General features: G+C 45.4%; 1 protein-coding gene across 1 annotated transcript in view; it reads left to right on the top strand.

The window, feature by feature from the left end:
- LOC143300795 (nuclear envelope phosphatase-regulatory subunit 1-like) overlaps positions 1–19,870 on the top strand; it is a 49,994-nt gene that overhangs the window by 16,561 nt on the left and 13,563 nt on the right. Inside the window, exons 4-5 of the mRNA XM_076614725.1 lie at positions 11,292–11,401; positions 12,540–12,594. Of these exons, the coding sequence (XP_076470840.1) occupies positions 11,292–11,401; positions 12,540–12,594 (165 nt within the window). The remainder of the gene's footprint in view (positions 1–11,291; positions 11,402–12,539; positions 12,595–19,870) is intronic.

The raw sequence follows: 19,870 nt of genomic DNA, 5'->3' as shown, positions 1-19,870 counted from the left end.
GTCTAAGGACCAGCCAGCGGCTACACCACAAGTGACAACGACACGAAGAGGACGCATCATCAAGAAGCCATCCCGCTACACATAGACATTATCGAAATCGATCAAATGAACATTAATTTCAATTCGAGTTTTATTGTCCATTTCGGTTTATCAACCTAAAGGGGGAGATGTCACGGTATCATGTATTTCGTGTTTCACGATCGAAATAGTCACCTCCGGTGACCTCGACCTCGAGCCTCATTTTCGATATGTACTCACTCGTTTTCGAACCATGTTGTTAGCCTGTCAGAGGCAGTTCAGTTTTGCATCAGTAAAGGAAACATCAACAAGAAGTGAGGTTCCTGTTGTTACGAGTCTGTAAGAACGTGTGAGAACGAAAAAAAACAACCCAAAACATAATAATTAACACAAAAATCAAAATATTTCACTTGTACCAACATGATTTATTGTTCCAAAACACAAAAATTCCATCATTCCACTTACTTTAAAAAAGAAAGCAGGAAGTCATTTGGTTCAAAAACAGAAAGGTTATAGTAATTTGAAATTGGTAGGTGTAATTTCTTGCTCTTTCTTGAAAATTAGCTGGCGCCAGGAGTGTTGCATTCTAAACTCGCTGGTGGTGAAAGGGTTAAACTCTGGACAACTGCCTGGAAGATGGACAGTATCTCCTGGCTGACATGAAAAGACATCAGCTTCCACAGCAAGTATGTCCTCTGGTTGGTTTTCTTGCAGCAGGCATTCATGTTGGAATTCCAGCACAGCTTGTGCTCAGTAATGGTTCCCAGGTACTTATAGGAGCTGACAATCTCTACTGGCCCTTGGATGCATTGCTGCAGCTCGCAGATACTGTGTGTCAACCTGCACCATGTAGTCAGTCTATGAGGTGTCATGTGCAAACTTGATCAGCAAGGTGAAGTCTTCACTACTTCAACAGACTGCTGTGAATAGAGTGTAAAGTTGTGGGGACAGCATGCACCCCTGTGGAGCTCCAGTGTTATGGTCATCAGTCTGAAGGAAACTGATTTGCAAACACACACTCATTGTGGTCTTTCTGTCAGTAACTGAGGATCACCGGATGAGCACGTTCACAGTTGCTGGGATCCCACAAAGTCTGCTTTGTCCAGCATCATTTTAATGCTGCTGCTGTTTGCATGTCATTCGGTAATCTTGACCATAAAGGCATAAGTGAAAAAATTACTGTTCGTTGGTGGTACATATCACCATTGAGGCCTGTGATTGTCTCAAGACAGTACAAGAGGGCATCAAAATCACTGCCGCTGTCACTGTCATCATCCCCTCCCTCCCTCATTCTCTGCTTTGTAACGTTGACCAGGATGTGTTATTTCTATGTCTCTTTCTCTTTCTCTCACTCTTTCTCACTCTCTCTGTCTTCTCAGTCTGAAGGTCCTGTGTCAGCGTATCTGTATGCTGCTTAAAAGGAAATGGACAGGTATCATTCTCAAAGTACCCAGATTCACTCCATATAATTAAGACCATTAATGACACAATTAACTAGTGGACAGGCACCATTTACAAAGTATCCAGATCCATTCTGTATCGTTAAAACCGTAAATGACTGACAAACATAACTGCCACAGTCATCCTCTCCCCTTTCCTGTGCATCCCCCTCATCCTCTTTAGCTCCCTCTTTCTCCCCACTTCCTCTTTTCTTATACCACCTCCCCATTACATAGTTGCCCGTTCTTCTCCCCTCCTTTTACTTGGACAGAATGGAAATGGCAGAAGGGATGGTGGTAAAGGTAATAAAAGTGAGCATGAGTGCGGTCACAGTCCAGTTCTGTTGTAGGGTCACCAAAGAGCAGAGTAGAAAGCTTTTTCCCATTGTATTGTATTACTTTTTTTTTATCACAGAAATTTGGGTTGCTGTCCCAGGAGAGAGCATTGCCATAGTGCAGTGCCACTTGTTCTTCTTAAAAATTTAAAAATCTTTTTCTATCTGCATGTATATTTGTTTTCCTGTAAAAGTGGATTTTTCTACACAATTTTGCTAGGGACAACTGTTTTGCTGCATGGTACACATGGGGGTTTGATTCATTGTCTCATTCAGTGCAGCTACCCTGTAGATTTAACAGCACCATCTTCCCTCTCATGACCTATGTTGCAACATTGGTCTCTGTGTTCCCTAGTGTCTCATTCATTCATCCCTCACCCTCTTCTCAAACTTGTGCACAAAATTAGAACACACACTCTCGCATGCATGCACAGATTAATGTGAAATGCAGGATGGTTGAGCAGGACATAGTGTGTGTGAAGGTGGAGGGGACCCCATGACCTACCCAACAGGAGCGCTGCTCCTGCACCCAGCCTTGACATAAGTTGCACCAATGTGCATGAGTGTGTGTGTGTGTGTGTAGGTGTGTCTGTGTGTGTGTTGTGTGTTTGTTTTCTTATATTAAAAATATTATATACAAATGAGTGTGCGTGTGTGTGTTACTGAAGACTTCTAGCATGGACATAGTTGTGGGTCCCAGAACTTTGACACTTATGAATTAAGGGCAAGAGAGAGAGGGTGGGGGGGGAATGTGTTTGTGTATCAGTACATTTTATAGCAGAGTAATGACACGCATGTGCAAATGTGCGCATATAAGTGTAAATATGATTTTAAAAAGATATTGATCTTTCCTTCAAAGAGTAGGAGGATACTTTAAAAATTGGATTAACACAGTTCTCAAATTTGTCTTCTTGGTGATTGAAATCAGTGGAAAAATATACAAATTATAATTATTATAAATGTAAGTATTTTAACCTCTTGACTGCGCTGTTGACGTACGGCGTACGTCATGAAATGTCGCTCACCAGTGCTGTATTGTCATGAGCTGTACGTCATGTTACAACGTTCTATGTTTCGAGTCCTGCATTGCAGAAAATACAGTCTGCTAACCATTAAATTAGCTCCCCTGAGAGCTCTTTATCTCCTGAGTTCCATAAGCTAAAATTATTCATTGGATTGTCATATTTATGGTGAAAGGTTTGCAAGTTTGTACGAAGCTCAAGTTGTGTTTGAAAAGTCATGGCTGAACACAGACAAACCTCAACACTTGCACTTGTATTGAAAGAATTCTTTCGCGATGCAAACAGTATAGATGAAGATTGTGGACTGAATGAGACAGAACTGTATGAAGTTGATGCCGAAGACGCTGATTTTGACCGTGGAAGGGGGTGGGAGGTGGAGTTGCTTGATGAACCTGAAGACAGACAAGCTCAGCTGATTCAAGATGCAGGTGGGTGTTCACGAGGTTTGTCAGTTTATTATTTGCTTTCTGTTTGTTGTAACAATGAATATAACTGCATTGTGTGTGTTTTGAAAGTGTTAGCTGTGGTAAGTAGCTTTGTCAGTCACTGATCAGTGTGTGTGTGTGTGAGAGAGAGTCAGTCACGTGGGTACTGTGTGTGACCATCACAGCCCAAGGGAGTGTGGCTTGCTGGCTGGCTCATTGTTGATGACAGCGTATGTCGCTCGCCTAGAGCTTTCTGTGTGTTCGTTCCCGAGTGTGTATTGGTTTGTTGTTGTTGTTATTGTTGTTTTGTGTGTGTGTGAGAGAGGGGGGGGGGGAGATATTTATAAAACTGAAATCAGAGAATGATATACAGAATTGTATGCCTAAATTACTTTGTAAATGCAAAACTTGTAGAAATGTGTGTGTGTGTGTGTTGTCATTTTGTTTTGTATGAGAAAGAGAGAATGAAGGGGGTGTGGCATACCATGAACCAGTTTCAGTGTGTGTGTGTTTTAGGGGTTTGGGGTTTGGGCCGGGTGGGGGGGGGTGGGGTAGATGTGTGTGTGTTTGTATTTCAGTTTCTGAAAACAGTCAGAAATAGAATGGTACCATTTCATGATCTTTTTATATGTAAAAAAACAAACAAACAAAAAAACCCTCCAGAAAACCCAACAAACTTAGTCTTTTGTGCAATGTGTTTCAGGTATGCAGCATGGTGATGATCATGATGTTCATCCTGGACCATCTGGAGTTGACAGCTTGCCACAAACCTACAGCTGAAGACCAGCAGCAGCAAGACCAAAGCGCAGTAAACAAGCCTCCAGCAATTCTGGATTACAACAAAAACATGGGTGCCATGGAACATCATGACCAACAGTTGCAGCCCTACGATGCCACAAGGAAAACCCTGAACTGGTACAAATACCTGTGTGTGCATTTTCTACAAATTGCCATGCTGAATGCACACATCCTCTACAAAAAAGCAGGCAACAGCAGTACACTCCTGGACTTCCAGAAGGATGTAATTAGTGCCATGATTTTTGGTGACCAAGACCAAGACACTGCTAAAGATGACCACGCTGTTTGTCTTGTGTGAACGACACTTCATTGATGTCATCCCACCTACCCCACAGAAGGCCTGGCCACAAAGTAGGTGCAGAGTCTGCTGGAAGAAAGGACAAAGAAGGGTGTGAGGTTCTACTGCCCAGACTGCCCCAGCATACCAGCACTGTGTCTTGAAGACTGTTTCTGCAAGTACCACACACAGCGTTTTTACTGGCGATAGATCCTGGGTGAGTACACCCTTTTCATTCTTTGTGTGGACTGTGTTGGAGTCTTATGCACCTGGACACTGTTGCTCAGCCTTGACGGTGTGTGGTTGATCACAACAATCAAAAGAAAGACTGGTTGATAACCTGTTTGGTGTCATATACTGTACCATGTCAAACTGATGCAAACTAGGCCTATCGGTTTGCTGTGCTTGGCCAAATTTCGCGCGGCTAACAGTGAAAAGACGAGCCGTCTTGCCTGGTCTGCTCTTAGCCAATCAAACGCCTCTAAAAGCTATAAGCGCTGAATCATTCCTTTGGCCAAGGCTCTCCACGCCATCTTGTCAGGTTTACACTCTGTCTTGTCTTGCGCTTTTTTTGGCTATTAAGCGTATTCATTTGGCCTTATTTTGTTGCATGTGGCTTGTCTGTATTGTATTCTTACATTCTGTGTACTGGATTTGACTTGGCCCCCTCGATTCATTCGTTTTTCTCTACCTCTAAGTTGATCCTGTCTTTCCTTTCTCTGTTGGGTGTCGGATTTTTGCTGGGTGCCTAAGCGCAGGTACCATGCCTCGTATGCCATCCCAGGAAGGCAGGGATCATGAGGCTGGGATTGAGACTCGGCAAGAGACTCTCCCAGGCCCGTAGCTCATGATTCCTCCCGATACTGACTGTGGCGATGCGTCTTTAGACGCTGATCGCGGAGGCGACTCTCGTACCAGTAAAACGGTCATGAAGGGGACTGGGGGGAAAGGGGTTTGAGCGTCTCCTTCCGAGTGTCCCAGCGCGAGGCAGGGAGAGGGGGGGAGTGGCAAGTCCTCTCTTGGCGATGGGGACTCGCAGCTAGGCGCGAACTCCCAAGGGGAGGCCGCGCCTGGCCGTTACCTGGGTCCCCACTCGGAGACGGCCCTCAGGGGCCCCATTGCTGTTCCCCCTCCTCCCTTCTCTGTCGACCCCCCTCCCTCACCTCCTTCTGGGGGGGAGAAAAATTTGGTTCCGGGGGGGGACCTCTACTTTGCCCACCCCGGGCCAAGCCACCCCAGTCTTCCCGCTAACCGGCCGGTCTCCTCTGCTGGGGGAAGCCCGCGCGTGTCAGGCGGTTCCGGGCTGTCAGCCCGCTCGTCTTCGTGCGGGACTGACACCCAAGTCAGACCTGACCTCCCTCCGACTTGGCCAGGTTTTTCCCTTCATGGAGGTCAAGGCGCCAGTGACCATTGGGTTGGGGTCACAGGATGGCTGGTGCCCGCGGGTGGTTATCCCCATTCTACCCATACTGGGGCGCACCTATGGTGCACGCTGGGTTGCCGGGAGGACCAGGGGCCAACCCCTTGTCCGCTCCCCATCGGATCCAACCCAGCACATCTCACAGGGTGACACACACAGCCCCGACAAGTGGGATCGACTTCTTATCGGTCAGGTCGAGCTCCTCGACCAGTATTGCCACTCAGTCCACAAATCGGTCCTCTGTCAACCCACAGGTTACCTCCACGGTCACAATGGCCTCCTTGTCAGGACCGACAGCTGCCGAGGGGCCCCGCTCGGCTCGGAGGAGCCTGCAGTTCCCACCTACCCAGCCCTCGGTCCTACAGGGAGATGAGTGGGTGTTTGTCCCCTCACAGCACTCGTGGGTTCCTCTTGCATCCAGGGACGCCCTCTCTGAGAAGGTGTGACACCCACCATCCCAAGCATGGTTGGACCTGCGGTCCACATGCTCCCCACCCGCTTCAGGCATCAAGGACATAACAGCTGCGGCTATTGTCCCTGCTCGGGATCGTCCCAGCTCATCCCGCTGGGCTGACCACAGCTCACAGGACGCCCCAGTGGGTACATCCACTTGGGATGGCACTCAGCAGGGGATGGACTGCGAACAAGAGTGGGAGCCCCTGTCTTTGTATGAGGACGAACAAGCGGATGAGCACTCTTCGCCCCCATCCCAGGGCGACAGATTGAGCCCGCGCCTCCCTAGGGACCAGCCTGAACCAAACTCGGACTTTGCCAAGCTCGAACTGACCCTCCCCAATAGGGTCACGCATGCCGAATCAGTCCCTCGGGCTACTTTGTTACCCTTGACCCTCCTTAGGCCATGTGACTATAACTCCAGAACCACAATGGCGCAGGAATGGCTTAATAAGCCAGCCCGCACTATCAGGGGTGCTGCTTCCATCCCTCCTCCAGGCAGGGAGTCCCTCTCTGCCCCGGGCGCTTTTTCCCCGGGCAAGTTCCTTAAAGATTCCTCCAAGGGAGGGGTGTGGTCCTGGTACACACAGGACCACCCTGCCTACAGGGAAGCAGAGCCCTCCACGCAGGACAGGATGTTGGTCTCACAGTGCACCACCTTCCCCACTTCAGATACTCTATCCTTTAAAACGTTAGCAGAGTGGGACAAATTGGCCCGCCGCTGCCTCCTCGAGGTTTCCACGGCTTATACCTTCTTCGACGCATTCCTCCACAGGGCCAGTGAGCTGTGGGAACAGCGTCCGGTTAATCAGGACACGGGGTCTCCTTCCTCTGTCCCGCCTGGCCTCTTCACCGACCAGAGGTTAAACACTTTTAGCAATAGGGTAGCATCTGGTCTCACGGCAGCTGCAGACACAGCTACCAGCCTTCACTTCAATACTGTGCTAGCGCGGCGTGATGCCGTTCTCCGCCTCTCTAACATTCCAGTAGAGGAGAGGGCTGCCCTGCGGTCCATCCCAGCACAGCAGCACTCCCTCTTCGGCCAGTATGCGCCCCATTTTGTCAGCCACAGGGCAGAGACAAACAGGGAGGCGGCCTCATATTTAGCCTACACCTCCCAGGGGCGCCAGGGTTCTATGCCATTGAAGAGACCGGCCACCAGGGCCCCTCCATATACCACGCCACCTAAGTCAAAGCAGCGTGTGCAGAATCAGCAGCAGAGGAATAAACCACCTCATGTCCGTCCAAGCCGACCGGCCATGCCCAAGGCCAGAAGGCAGCACCCCCAGTGACTGGGCCCTGATTCAGCACCGCCAGTCGTTCAGCCCCTCCAAGTAGGAAACTTGTCCCGGCATGCACATCAGTGGCGTGCTCTGGGACTCAATGACTGGATTGTATCGGTGCTAGAGTCGGGGTACATGCTGCCTTAGGCGGAGGACCGCCCCCGTCTAAGATCCACTCCTCCTCCTCTTGTGCCCAGCTCGACGGAGCAGGAGAGCATCTTAGAGAAAGAGATATCGCCCGTACTCCTTATAGGGGCGATATCTCAACTCTTGGACCCGGGCCCCGGTTTTTACGGCTGGTTGTTCGTGTTTCCAAAGGTCTCGGGAGGGTGGAGACCAGTCTCGGACTTGTCCCCCCTCAACAGATTCCTCCCCAAAATCAAATTCAAGATGGACACACAGGCACAGATTCGGGAGACCATTCAACAGGGCGATTGGGCTACCTCTATCAATCTGAAAGATGCTTATTTTCATATCCTCATCCATCCGGCATCTTGTCGGTACCTGAGGTTCGTGTGGAGGGACAAGGTGTTCCAGTTCTCGGCCCTCCCATTTGGTCTGTCCCTTGCCCCTTTCCTGTTTACCAAGGTGGTGCGGGAATTGGTGTCCATCGTCCGGTCGGAATCCATTCGTCTCTGTGTGTACCTGGACGACTGGCTTATCCTGGCCCAGTTGCAGGCCCTGAGCCAGAGTCATACGGCCAGACTTCTAGACCTTTGCTCCCAACTGGGCTTCCTCACGAACCAGGAGAAATGCAATTGCAATCTGTCCCCAAGTCAGTCCTTCGACTTCTTAGGGATGAGATTCGACACACGGCCCATGATAGTCTGTCCGACGCCAGATCGCTGGGACCGTCTGGCAGGCCTCCTCAGCCACTTGCGCCGTTCCTCCCAAGCAACAGCGCGGACACTTTCTTCCCTACTGGGCATGATGGAGTCCATGGCACCTCTCATTCCCCTGGGCAGGGTTCTCAAGCGCCCTCTTCAGAGGGCACTGAGGTTACGGTGGTCCCAGAGCACTCAGCCATGGGATACCCAGATATGTCTGGGCGAGTGGTTCCTCAAGGTGACATCAGAGTGGTTAATCACCCCTCTTCGGACACAGGGGGTGCCCATAGCCCCATCTACTCTTCAGGTGGCACTCTTCACAGACGCCTCCTCCCTGGGCTGGGGAGCCCACATGGACTCACTCCATGCAGCAGGGACTTGGTCCCCAGAGGAGCGCCTATGCCACATCAATGTTCTGGAACTGGAGGCAGTTTGCAGGGCTCTCCTGCACTTCATGGGGGAGGCCACTGGCAAGACCATCCGCTTGTTCGCGGACAATACGACGGTCGCATGTTACGTGAACAAAGGGGGGGGAGTGCACTCGGCAGACCTCTCCCTGCGGACCGAGGCTCTCCTCCGTTGGTGCCACAGCAAGGGCATTGCACTTTCAGCGAGACACATAGCAGGAAAAGCCAACATCTTGGCAGATGCTCTCAGCAGGTCCAAGAGTGTCATCCACACAGAGTGGACCCTGGACAAGGACACCCTTCAGGGGGTGTGGGAATGGTGGTTTCGGCCGAAGGTGGACCTTTTTGCCACAAAGTTCAACAAGAGACTCCCCACTTATGCCTCACCGGTCGCCGACCCAGAAGCATGGGCAGTGGATGCTCTGTCTCTAGACTGGAGCAGCCTGATTGCCTACGCGTTTCCTCCCTTTCCAATTCTGTCCAAGGTGATACAGAAAGCCAGATTGGAACGCCCGCAGCTGATCCTCATTGCGCCGAAATGGCCAGCCCTGGTTTCCAGACCTTCAGTCCCTGACACATGTTCCACCCCTGGAACTCGAAACCAAATCTCATCTGCTGAGGCAGCCTCGTTCGGGCATTCCTCATTCCAATCCTCAACTGCTCCACCTGCACGCAAGGCTGCTGTGCGGTCGGAACTGTCAGCATCACCATTGAAGTCTTCGACCCCTCGGTCGGCCTCTGTGTCGGCTGCGCTGACCCGGGGGGTGCCTCCTCTGACCTCCTCTCCATAGTCACCAAAGCAAGGAGGGAGGAAACGGAGACTTTGACTTTCACTGGAAGAAATGGTTGCGGTGGTGTACAGCTCAGGACATTCCCCCTACTAACCCTACGAGCATGCAGCTGGCCAACTTTCTGGCTCACTGCTCCTTGGTTCTCACCCTGTCTGCTAGTTCTGTGCGTACAGGTCTGCCATCTGTACCACAATCAAACAGCTAGGTGGTCCCACCTTTGAAGCGGATTTCCTGCTCAGAGAGGTGGCTAGGGGCGCCTCTGTGAAGGAAGCTAGAAACCCCAGAAGAGTGCCCCTATGGGACTTGTTCCTGGTGCTGGATTTCATTCGAAAACAGTCCTTCGAGCCATTGGGGACTATTCCTTTCAACTTGCTCACCCTCAAGACCACTTTCCTTCTGTTGCTGGCCACAGGCCGTCGTAGAAGTGAGATTCATGGTCTTAGTGGAATGCCACAAGATCTGGCCTTCCACAGAGATGGTTCCATCACTCTTCGTTTCTTTCCAGAGTTTCCGGCTAAGAACCAAGACCCCGAGGTCCCTTCCCCCTCTCTGAGGGTCAGACCTTTGTCTGATATTCTTGCCCAAGATGATGAGGATAGGCATCTCTGCCCTGTTCGGTGTCTCAAATACTATTGGGATAGGTCTCACCATAGGCGTTCTTCTCAGAGGCGTCTTCTCATCTCCCTCAGTGAGAATTACAAGAAAGACATCGCTGCAGGCACCATTTCCCGCTGGGTTTCCCAAGTCATTCGTAGAGCCTACTCTCATGCACACAGGGATATCAGCTGTCTTAATCCCAGAGCACACGAAGTGTGGGCCATAGCTACTTCAGCTGCTTTCCAGCACTCAGTGCCACTGCAGCATGTCTTGGAGGCAGCCTTCTGGCGGTTTGAGAATCCCTTCATCAACTTCTACCTCAGGGATTTTCGTATGACCAGGCTGACGGTTCCAAGAGGATTTCCTTTGTTGCGGCTAACACTGCCGTCTCGGTTACAAGGGCTCCCCATACGAACCAGTAGGCATTGCCCTCCTCCATTTGCTTTAAATTTTGTATCAGTTTGACATGGTACAGTATATGACACCAAAAGGAAGAGTTTGTATTGTACTCCATGTTTGGTGATACATATACTTACCATGTCAAACTCGAATGCCTGCCTGTCTGTCCCCGCGTCTCCGCTGTGGTTCTCATGGGGCATTTTCTTCGATGGCCACGGAATGATTCCGCGCTTATAGCTTTTAGAGGTGTTTGATTGGCTAAGAGCAGACCGGGCAAGACGGCTCATCTTTTCACTGTTAGCCGCACGTAATTTGGCCAAGCAGAGCAAACCGATAGGCCTAGTTTGCATCAGTTTGACATGGTAAGTATATGAATCACCAAACACGGAGTATAATACAAACTCCTCCTGTTGATACTGTAGCACCTCCATGATGGAATGACAGTCCCAATTTTTTTTTTTATATTAATGCATTTTATGGAATTTTCCTGTCAGATTGACTCATTATTTGAACATGTGAGTATTAAAAACAAAATCTTGGTTCATTTTCCTTTCATTTGATATGTACTTTTATGCACTTATCTTCAGTATGATATGTACTTTTATGCACTTATCTTCAGTACTTTTTGAAATATAAGCAAATTAAAATCATTGGCGTGTTTTTCTTGTTTTTCTGAAAATTTTCTCAGCATAGGCTATAGCAAAACGTACTAGCAGTGAAGGGGTTAAGGTTATTTCTTTCCATCTTATTTGAACACATGTAAAGACATGTATATATTGTTCTGAATCTGCTTGTTTCAGGTGACGTTCATGCAGTCACTGCTGTATCATCCAGTGTTTGCTCTCAGCTGTTTTACTTTGCTGCTTTTATTTCTGTTTGGCATTCATAAACGAGTTGTAGCACCATCAATGTATCCTTATGTAGCAAAGCACACTGCTCAGACACTGGCCTGTACTCCACTGACCTATATTTGAGACAGGTGCTGATGCACCATTCAGAATTTACAGTGTCGCTATTTGCATGCATGCCTCAATCATTTATAAAACCAAATCTGTATATCAAAGCACTGTCAAATTATGCTTATTTTGCGTATGTATGTACTTTTATTTTTGTGGTAGAATTGATTTTGATGTAAAATCATACACAGGCGAAATAATGAATAATAATAAGAATAATGTACATTTATATAGCTCCCTTTCTCTCTCAAAGCTCAGAGCATTTTACATGAAAGAAAATATTACAAATTACATAAATAATTCATGACTACTCTTTCTCAAAACCCCTCCCTCCCTCCCCCCCCCACTCTCCTCCCCCACTCTCCCTCTCTCCCACTCTTCATGCATCTAAAGTGAGTTGACAGGGATGGTGTTGGAGAAGGAAGTTGAGAGTGCTAAAAGATAGGTTTTAAAAAGATGAGCTTTTAGTGAAGAGCAAAAAGCAGAGATAGAATCAGATGCACAGATATGATGAAGGTTGTTCAAGATATGAGGAACAGCAAAGAGGAAAAGAACGTTCACCATAAGTTCTTACATTGACACGAGGAAGTTTCAAAAGGTTGTATCAAGGTTGATCGTATTATTGATACTATATGATAGAATGATAGTCACATATTTTGCTTAGTTCTGCTTGTCCTTGTGATCTCATATTGATTAATTTCAAACTTTGTCACATATAGTGCTTAATTCTGTTTGTTTTTATGTATCATTTCATGTCGATTAACTTAAAAATACTGTATTATAGTGTGTGAATTAAAATAGATTATGTGTTTTAATGATATAAGGCTGATTTTCATTATGATCACATAACCAGTGCCATGCCACTGGCTCAGCAAAATCGCTCAGCCATTGGCCAACTTGATCAGCCATTGGCCAATGAGTATCAGATGTGTATTGTTTAGCTGAAAACATAGTGCTCATTCATCTATCTTCTCTCTCACTCTCTTGTGGGTAAGGAGAGTGGTGGGGGTTGTGTTAGAATCTGTAATTTATTTAATTCATGCCCTTTTTTATGTTGGCAAGATAAAGGAAAGTTCTTTAACTCACAACCAGTATTGCTTCCAGATGCAGATTTGTTCTTGGAGAATATAACATGTCATGTGATGACGTAAGTATCTCTTTGTTGTTGGGTTTTTTGTTTTGTTTTTTTTCACAGAAAAATTATTTGATTCTTAACACTGAGTGTTATTAAGTGGCACAATGAAGAATAAGATCTTTAGCCTGCTCTTCTCCCATCCCATCCTTCCATCCACCGTCTTGAAGCAAAATAGAAAAAATGAATGCCTTCATTGACAAGAGAAGCAAGGCCTTCAAGTCACACATGTGACAAGCACTTAATCCAACAAGCAGACCATGAAAACCCCCACTGCAAAATGGATAATATAGCGCAAAAAAACACACTGAGATGTTACCTTGACCTTTGACCAATAAATTCATACAAACCATTGATGTTCTGGCCAAAACAAATTATTACATGTATGGAAGGTCATGTTTTATGAAGATTGGATGAAAAACCCAAGTTCTGTCATCTTTTTAGATTTTCCTCAATATGCCATGGTGTGACCTTGACCTTTGACCTCTCACTTTAAAAAAATGTTTTTGCACAGCTTATTCTTTCATCATGACCAATCACTGTACCAAGTTTTAAGATGATCATCTGTTAGACCTTTGTCTTACACACAGAAACTTTTCCAATCAGTATCCCATTGTTGTGACATTGACCTTTGACCTTTTTAATGTCTTTAAGGATCATGCTGTACCAGTCACAATACCAAGTTTGATTAAGATTTGATGTAAGATAAGATCTCTGTCAAGCAATTTTGCCAAATAATGACCTTATAATGATCTTGACCTTATAATGACATTGACCTTTGACCTCTCTCCTTAGTCTACTGAAACAAATTTTTCAATGGAAATCGCTGCAATATTTTTTTTTTTTCTTCTCAAAGGTTAGAATAAAGTCACCTATAGCAAGAAAAATGCCCTAGAACGCACAAAAATTTGGTATGTTGTCATAATTAACAAATTAAGCTTTTAAACGCTGTGATTTGCTAAAATACTGACCGCTCTGGTACGCCATACAACTCGCGGCAAGTGCGCCAGCTGCAGTCGAGATAATAAGGTGTTGACACGGCGTATGAACGGCGGCATCCGCTACCCAGAAAAGCATAGTTCTTAACTTGGCATTGCGCTTGCCGCGATATACCAACAGGCGTACACTTGGCTGGTAACCGACCTTGAAAAACTGTGGTCGACCAAGAAATTCAAAATCCCGCGGAATCGGCGGATCTCCCCGAAGAAGAAAACTGGTAAGAGTAACGTGCTTTCTTGAATGCTTTCATTCTTTTACACAAACGAAATATGACACAGCTCGCCATGTAACACATTAATTTTATGTAATTATATTTTGATATCTCGATAAGGTAATTATGATGAAATTGTTAAAGTTAGTAGGAATGCTTTATCTATTTTTCATTTATAACGTTCGTTGTTGGAGTTCAGGGTTTATTTTCTTTATCAGCTTGGATATGGAAATGCGATAAAAGCTGATTATTTTTTGTTGCAAACTTTTAAAACCGGGATTATTATTCTGGCTAATGGATGCATGTATGAATGTGTGTGTGTGTGTGTGTGTGTGTGTGTGTGTGTGTGTGTGAATGATAAATATGAGAACACATAAGGTCAGTATCACTGAACAAGTAAAAGGGCAATAAGATGTTCTATACTCTGTGCATTACAGGTGAAAGAGCAGCAAAGTACATCATGTGCTAAGAATTCCATGATAATAGTCATAATAGTCAGCCAAATTAGGTGAGACTGGATCTAAGACTGTCAATCGGTACAGCGCACAGTATGGTGACATTTTAAAGTGTGCAGGACAGATATTACATACAAAAGGCTGGCTTGTCTTTACAAATGCGAAAACAATTATGACATACCGGGATACCCAGAGACGAAACAAAACGCCTGTACAGATGGCCATCCAGATGATCAGCCTGCCTATGATCCAAGGATCCACTGTCTGTTTTGTGGTATCCTTGCTTATGTCCATAATCGGAGAAAAATACATAAAGCCTTCCCTGTAAAAACCAAACCACAAGAAGGATTTCAGGTAGCTGTTCTAGGTGTCTCCAAAGATCGAGATGACAACAGGGCAAAAACAGTATCTGACAGAATTTGGTAAGCAAGTAGGGAGGACCATTTTGCATGGGATGCTGTGTACCATGATGCCCACAGTGCCAGCCTCAGAACACAGGAACATTCCTGCTTGATTTACCGACGCAAAAAACCCAAACTGTCCCCGTCTTTTGAGGATTCTTAAGAGGCCAGGTTGCACGCTATCTTCAAAATATGTCAACATGTGGAGGTAAGTAATGATGAACAAGCAACTTTGTCTGATCTTGTATCCAAAATGCAGTTTTGCAGGGATAGAGTTGATGCATACACTACAAAGCACGTATAAAAGAACAAACTTCCTGAACACGTTGAGGTAGACATTTTGATATTAAGATGAGGCAAAAATACCACTGTAGTAACCCTCAGAACAGCTTCTTGGAAGATCCTCAACCTGTAGTTTGACACCCTGCGGACAGAAGATTCAGAGGCAAAAATTTTCGGAATCGAAACAGCAGCAAAACTGAACAAAAGTGATATAGAATGGAGGTTTTGCCACCAATTAAGTGTATCCAAGATCACAAAACATGAAGTCTGTTCCAGGGAACATGAATTTAACCCTCCGTCATTGTTTCTTGTGGCAATGGAACTGATAGGTCCACAAAAGACATGGCCCATCTTTGTCAGTCAAGGCGTGTTGTTTGAACCACAGTCAGCTTCAATACCAACATTGTTTTATCATCAATAAATGGAGTATTTCTGGCAAACCTTGTGAACAAGCTGAGACTTATAACTGTGCTTTGTGATATGTTTGTGGCAAATGGACACCCAACACTTCACAGCCAAATTGATGTAGACACCCTGATCGTTGAAAATGTTGAAACTGCCATCAGACATACAGCTGATCATGCTGTTGTGGTCATTGGTGAAAACACCGACCTGCTGATTTTGCTTTGATACCATGTCAGCCCAAATTTTCAGATTAGGTTCAAAGTCAAAGATAAAGAAAAAATGAGTGTAGGTCATCCAAAGGCTACAACAGGAAATTAGAGAGGATATATGCCAGGCATAACTGTTTGTGCATGCCATCACATGATAATTATGCACAACCTCAAGGTTGTTTGGGATGGGAAAAAGCATACCCACACTAAGGGAGCTGAAGGCAGAAAACATCTCCAGGAAGCTGCTGAAGTGTATTCCAAACAGTGGAAGGGGTGGTGTCTGCAGGCGAGATTGTTATCTTGTACAATGGAAAGTGGGTCTAATCACCTAGCTTTGTACAGGTCCACTCTCTGCCACCAACCAGTGACGCCAGCAAGTGTCACAATATGTGGTCATATCTTCAAGTACCGCTATGGGTGCACTGTGACTGCAACCTGAATCCAGAGGGCAAGGGATGGCGTGAAAATGACGACCATCTTGAGCATTTCATGGCTGACCCGCTGCCTGCTCCAGACACACTTCTTTAACTCACTCCATGCCAAGAGTTTTTGCCCTTGCGAATCCCTGAAAACCCAGGGTTTGTATAGGATGGGGAAAAAATTCTCAAAAAAACAAATAAACACCCAGAGAATTGAAATTTAGTATGTGTATTCAGTGAATGTTGTTCCATATTTTTGCAAAAAATTGATTTATTTACTGACCATCTTGTTGTTGATCACGGTATTCATTTTTTGTGTATTTTGTAGCATTTTTGCACCCATCAGAAAGGTATACCAAGTGTCCTTGAACAGCTTACAAATGTTCCACATCACATCCTAACACTATTTGAGGAACTGAAGACCTAGTACATGCAATGAAGTATGAACGGATGGTGGAGAAAGTAGAAAATCATGCACACATAGAAAATATTGTCTCTACATAAAAAAGGGAGTTCACTGCACACAAAAACCTGATGTATTATCACTGACAATAGTCTTGTCTGGAGTGAAAAAGCTCATGGCAGGTGATGCTGAGTCCTGGGCACAGCTTCACACACAGTGGAACTCCACATTTTGGACACCAGTTGGCAGTTTGGTGTTTTGGTGTGTTGTGGCGCTTGAACAGGTCTTCACAGACCTTGCACTTGCAGTAGCTGGTCACTCATATCCACTCCAGCCATGTTGATGTGGTCTTGTACTGCAGCTGGCTTCTGTCTTTCAGGACGGTGTCGTGTTGTCACACTGACCATGGTAGTTGGCAGCATGACTGTTGTCAGCACATGAACTGGTTTTTTGTCCTGCCACTTCAGCACAGCAACATGCCCTGCAACCATACACACACACAAATGATCATGTAGGTCTGACTCTTCTTATTGTTGTTTAAACTATTTGTTTGCTTATTCCCTTGTTTATTCTAAATATTTATGTGAATGGAAGCATAATGTGGTAATTTTTTTTACATGTAGTCAAAGAAAACCACTTTAGATTTTTTAAATTTTTTTTACAATATTACAAACAGTAATGACAGTATCATCAGTATTGCTACTATTACTGTCATTTCTACAGCACCTTGTTTTACAAATGAACAAGTAAAACAGAAAATAAGTAAACATATGCATGCAATCACACACACACACACACACACACACACACACACACACACACACAGTTGTACACCTGAGCATGTGACATTGTTTTCTTTCACACACACACACACACACACACACACACACACATATATATATATATATATATATATAATACATACTCACCATTTTCAGTCCAATCACTGGTAAAAACACCAGAAAAGTCGTCCGTTTCCTCAGTGATTTCGTTGTCAGTGTTGGTCAGCTGGCACATGGTCAGGACTCGCTTTCCTCTCCACTGTAAACACCCTCTTCAGCGGCCGAATCTATTTCTAGTTCATTGGGATATGGTTCAAAATCACTGTCCGACGAACCAACATTATCTCCTTCAACATCGGAGCCTTCAGTTTAGATCATTTCCAAAGTAGCTTCAACGCTGTGTTGCGTTTGACATCTCCTACCGTGTCGAACACTTCGACGCGACGCCATCTTGTCAAACAAATTGCAGAGCTGACCGAGGGTATGCTTCGTTGTCGTCTGCTAATGAGCGTGTCACTGCACACACGCTGTGTGGGTGAATGAAAAGTTGGCCGGAGATAACTTAAGAATCAGTTCTGCTTTTGAGTTTCGTATCCGACACGTCACTCCAACAGCGCGACTTTTCAAAATCAAAATCCGCATATGTGGACATTGGCATCGAACGCTTTGTCCAACGACATCTGCATATGCGGACAATGGCAGCGAGTGAGTTAAGTAATTGGATACAGCTGCCAGTCACACTATGATTCAAGGTGGTGGAGCTGCAAGAAACATGGACTGGCCTGCTCTATTACATGTGGAAACTGCCGCAGTGTTACTTATGCAAATTCTCCTGTGATTATCTTTAGAGGAAGTGACCGAAGAATAACAGGGCAAACTGATCTTATGCTTACTGGTGACTGACACACAAATAAGCCTTTTATTGTTGTGATTTATGTTATAAATATGATTTGATGACAGATTTTAACGTAATTTTTCAAGACTTTTACAATGAGGTGCAACTTCTGCATGTTCCCGTGATAATTTGTAAAGCAGGTCATTTGTACAAGGTATCACATAATGTGACCTAATTTTCAGCTAGTAGGACAGTGGCCTGTGGGTCCTGGGGTTGATTTTCAGATTCTACAAACCATGTAGAGTAATATTCAGCAAAAGAAAATATATTACAGCAAATTCTCCTGTGATGTCTTTGGAGGAGCTGTTCCTGTGAGAATTTGTGAAGTATGTAATTTGTACAAGGTATTGCATAATGTGACCCAATTTTCAGCCAGTAGGACAGTGACCTGTGCATCCTAGGGTTGATGTTCAGATTCTATAAACCATGTAGAGTAATATTCAGCAAAAGGAAAATATATTGCAGCAAACTCTCCTGTGATATCTTTGGAGGATCTGACCGAGGAATACTCAGTTAAGTGGATCTTATGTTGACTGGTGACTGACACACAAATAAGCCTTTAACTGTTGTATTTTATCTTATGAATATGGTTTGATGACAGATTTGAACGTAATTTTTCAAAACCTTTCCAACGAGGTGCAACTTCTGCATGTTCCTGCAAGAATTTGTAAAGTAGGTCATTTGTACAAGGTATTGCATAATGTGACCTAATTTTCAGCTACTAGGACAGAGACCTGTGCGTCCTAGAGTTGATTTTCAGATTCTACAAGCCATGTAGAGTAATATTCAGCAAAAAAATTTTTATATTGCAGCGATTTCCACTTTAAGCATATTTTTTTTGCTAATTTAGGTAGCCTACCTGTAGTTGCCGAGAAAATGCCAGTGTTAAAGTTTACCACCAACAGACAAACTTATTACACTGATTCACTTTGTTTACACACATAAGTAAAAAATTGGTGCGTGTAGGAAGGTTTACACATACAGCTTTATCTTGAAACAAATACAGATTAGTATCAACATACACTTGGCTCATTTTGTTAACTGAAAATCTTGTTTAATTACACATACTTAACCGTGACCCACTAGTGCAGACTCCGGCAGGGGTCTGACATTCCTGTTCTGTGCATACTACTATCTGCCTATGCGGAGAAAACGAAAGTAGCTACAACCGATAACCTCCCGGAAGTAGGTAACCTCCCCTTTGCCCCCCTGACTAGCGCCCTCTTTTTCTGGCAGCCATCATGACTCCTGTTCATGTGCTCTTCATACGGTTAAGTTTTTTTTCGTATTTTCTGTCTGTCTGTCGATTCTCTGGCGTTTTTGTTTTTTGTCAAATTATGTCTCCATCCAGGTCACATAATTAGATAGCTTGATTGGGCTAAAATTAAGGCGCGATCGAGATCGATTCGCTGACACTCTGGGCCCTCTACTCCTGGCCCTGTCAACACCGTCAACCCACCGCCTCCTCCACTTCCTCCGCTCCCTCCGGTCGACTCCAGACCTCCACCACCTCCTACACCTCCTCTGGTGACTTTTACAGGTTTGTTGCCCCACACTCAGGTCAGTGCTGCCTTTAATTTCATTTATCGATCCGCGAAGCACTCGACGCAATCCGCGTTTTTTCGGCACTGCCAGTCGGCAGTGCACGAGTCGACCTCCTCTATCTCTTTACCCATACCCACAGTTGCACCAATGGAATGTGCCACAATCCCTTTGGGGAAACAAAACCATAAAAAAAAAGAAAGAAAAAAGCTTGTGCTTGCTTTGGATCCGCACGTTAGACTGGGCCCTATGTGCGATGCGTCCGTGGTGGCGGCCGTGACATCGGAT

This window comes from Babylonia areolata, chromosome 26 (assembly GCF_041734735.1).
Source record: "Babylonia areolata isolate BAREFJ2019XMU chromosome 26, ASM4173473v1, whole genome shotgun sequence".
NCBI lineage: Eukaryota > Metazoa > Mollusca > Gastropoda > Neogastropoda > Buccinidae > Babylonia > Babylonia areolata.
Note: the sequence above shows the minus strand (reverse complement) of the source record. Positions and strands in the feature narration are given on the sequence as shown.